A 3,646-nucleotide genomic window follows, 5' to 3' on the forward strand; every position below is an offset into this window, starting at 1 on the left:
TGAGAGTTTTAGACAGAGTTTGTCATTGGAGATACCAAAAACATGAGATGTTGACAGAGGTAAAATACATCTCAGTAGGTGGCAGCACCTGTATGAACGTTTCTAGGTTTAGAAGGGAAGCTAGGTTAGACCTGCTTTATATCTATTTATTTTACAATATTTGCAAACCTCCCAACCAACTAAGAATCTGGGAGATAAACAACAAAGCATGGATAAAACACCATCAGAATTGTAAAAATCATGACATTCATACATATAAAAGGTGGGTACCTACAAATAATTTGGTCTAAAGGTATATGGAAATAATAGTTTTTTCACTACTTTGCAAAAGGCAAGGAGATAGGGAAAGCCAATTCCATCACCTAGAGGCTACAATGGAAAATGGTTTGCCGTTTGGACCACTCTCCACATACTGCTCATTGGGAGGGATCTTTAGAGATTAACACCTGAAATCTCTAGGAAATAGTAGGGCTATCAACTAGACTGGGGAGTTGGAAACACATCCCAGAAAAGGCCATCAGTTGCCAGGGGAATTACCTGATTGTGTCCCCAGGATTGTTGTCAAGCTCAGGCTGAAGGATACTTTGACCACGAGAACTGATTTAGCATCTCAAGTCAGTTAAGATATCAGGTTAAAGATAACATCAAATAAGATCAAGAGGGGCAGAAGATGAATAAATCACTATCACAGGAAAAGGGCATTCAATTGAACACTGTATATTGAGCTAAGAGTGCAGAGTAAAAATAATTATTTATTGTTTCAATCTCCCACTTAAGTTAGTAAAGATTCCACATATGGCTTCAAAAATGGGGCCCAACTGAAAATCTCAAGCCTTTGCTCTTTTTCTTTCCCCTCAGGTTATAAATGAAAAGAGAGGGACAGATCAACAGATGAATGATATAATTCAACGTATCTCCTAAACTAATTACAAAATACCAACTGGAAGCATGGCGGAGCACACTGATAAACTTATCAGCATGGAAGCAAATAAACTCAAACACTCACAGAGTTACCAGGAAACTACATCAGTGGGGATTAAAAGAATGCAAAAGCGATTCCTTCAGAAAGATGGAAGCTGTAATGTTTACTTCAAACATATCTTCGGGGAGTGGGAGAGCTATGTGGCTGATATTTTCACCACCCTAGTAGATATCAAGTGGCGCCATATGTTTGTGATCTTTTCCTTATCTTACATCCTATCCTGGTTATTGTTTGGCTTAGTTTTTTGGCTCATTGCACTTCAGCATGGAGACTTATTGCCAAAAGAAGAAGTCACCCCCTGTGTGGAGAATGTCAATAGTTTCACAGGGGCCTTCTTATTCTCTCTGGAAACCCAAACCACCATAGGCTATGGATCTCGCTGTGTGACCGAAGAGTGTTCTGCAGCAATCCTGACAGTTGTTCTACAATCTGTGCTAGGCTGCATCATTGACACGTTCATTATTGGAGCTGCCTTAGCAAAAATGGCCACTGCCCGAAAACGAGCTCAGACTATCCGCTTTAGCTACTACGCAACAGTTGGCTTACGAGATGGTAAACTCTGTCTGATGTGGCGGATAGGTGATTTTCGACCTAATCATATGGTAGAGGGTACCGTAAGAGCTCAGCTCTTGAGGTATGTGGAAGACAGGGTGGGCAGGATGATACTGGAGTACAAAGACTTAAAATTACTAAATGATCAGATCATTCTTGCTACCCCAGTGACCATTGTCCATGAAATTAACCAGGATAGTCCACTGTATGATCTTGACAGGAAAACTCTGGCTAAGGACAATTTTGAGATCCTGGTTACATTTGTTTACACTGGAGATTCAACAGGAACATCACATCAGTCAAGGAGTTCCTACGTGCCTAGAGAAATCCTTTGGGGACACAGATTCAACGATGTGCTGCAGCTGAAGAAAAAATACTACAAAGTCAACTGCCTGCAATTTGAAGAAACCACTGAGGTTTACGCTCCTTATTGTAGCGCCAAGCATTTGGATAAAAAAGAACAAGAATACACAAGTTGTGATAAGGCAACAAATGGAGAACCAGAAATCTCCTCCTCCTCCTCCTCTTCCTCCTCCTCTTCTTCCTGCTCCTCGGGAATCAGAATCAGATCATTTAGTGCTGATGCTTTAATTATTCATTCTGAAGTTTCCGGAGAGTCAGTCAAAATTTCCAGTCCAGTAAATACAATGGATCTACCATATGACAGAACTCTGGCAACATTAAGCAGAATTTCAATGGAATCCCAGATTTAGCAATCAATGACTTTTGCAGAACTATATACTGTAAATATCTATAACAGCTATCAAGTTCACTTAAATACTAGTAGTCCTGATCCTCAGACGAAAGAAGAGATTTACTGACAAAATGTTAAGATTGCACTCTGACTTTCCTTTTAATATATAACTAGCTTTTAACAGTTATCTTTTTCACAAATTATTAAATTCTGCATAGTGACACTGAAAGTTGTTTATTGAAAATTCAAACTTATCGCTGAATTCACAGAGATAATTATTTGAAAAATTAATCACATATTATTCTACAATTTAGACATCTTTTGGAATTGATCTAGGTTTATATAATTTTGGAGATTGACAAGACGGTTATTTGTATCTTGCAGCACAATTAATCCTAACCTTTGTTTCTTTGTAAATTGTAGATTTTTCTTCAATGTATGCATTTTCTTTTCTTGTTTAAAATTACAGATTAAAAAATGACTTTTTTGGAAATGAAAACTAAGGACACGTGTAAACTATGAGGAGAAAATACTGATTTCACAGAAAAATGAAAAACAAGTAACTAATTTTGCCAAAAGCACCTTATATATTGCACTTTACATTAATAACTTAACTTACTGATATGGGGATATAAGTCAAATGTAATCAAGTCTACATTTGTAGTATTTTCAAACAGCAGTTTTAAGTCGTTCAATATTTCTGTAAAAATATTAAAAATTGGTTCTGCCTATCTGAATTTTATATGGTACATTAATGCTAAGCATGATTTTTAAAATTAATATATAAACATTTTCTCCTCAGTAGTTGAGACTATTATTTTACTTTTCATTTTTAAGTACTTACCTAGATCAGGGCATTTTGTTTTCTTTTTCTATTTTGCAATCTCAACAAATGATCTATAAACCAGACCAACCAGTTCCTTTAGGTACAGGTTGATGGCTCTTAATTTCCATTACAAGCATCCTTAAACTTGCTCTTGAAAACCTGGCTTGTGACAAGCCCTCATCGGCTAACCAGTTTGCTGAGGAACTAAAACATACTTACTTAGCTACAACTGTGTATTTTTCAATTAGTAGGTCACAGTTTTTTGTGGGCAAACATCAGATGTAGTGTTGGAGACACATGAGAATAATTGTTTATGACTAGGTAAAGGTAAAGGTTCCCCCGCACATGCGTGCTAGTCGTTTCCAACTCTAGGGGCCAGTGCTCATCTCCGTTTCAAAGCCAAAGAGCCAGCGCTTGTCCGAGGACGTCTCTGTGGTCATGTGACCGGCATGACTAGACGCCAAACGCCTTCCCACCGTAGTGGTCCCTATTTTTCTACTTGCATTTTTTTTTACGTGCTTTCGAACTGCTAGGTTGACAGAAGCTGGGACGAACAGGCACTCACTCTGTTACGCAGCAGTCGGGATTCGAC

General features: G+C 38.0%; 1 protein-coding gene across 1 annotated transcript; it reads left to right on the forward strand.

Annotated features, from left to right (window-relative positions):
• Positions 1–948: 948 nt before the first annotated feature.
• On the forward strand, positions 949–2,247 carry KCNJ16 (potassium inwardly rectifying channel subfamily J member 16; the record flags this gene model as incomplete). Its single annotated transcript, XM_081316316.1, has 1 exon — positions 949–2,247. One exon carries the CDS (start codon positions 949–951, stop codon positions 2,245–2,247), a length of 1,299 nt encoding a protein of 432 aa, XP_081172442.1.
• Between the last annotated feature and the right edge of the window lie 1,399 nt (positions 2,248–3,646).

Source organism: Vipera berus (assembly GCF_964194415.1).
Source record: "Vipera berus genome assembly, chromosome: 2".
Taxonomy (NCBI): domain Eukaryota; kingdom Metazoa; phylum Chordata; class Lepidosauria; order Squamata; family Viperidae; genus Vipera; species Vipera berus.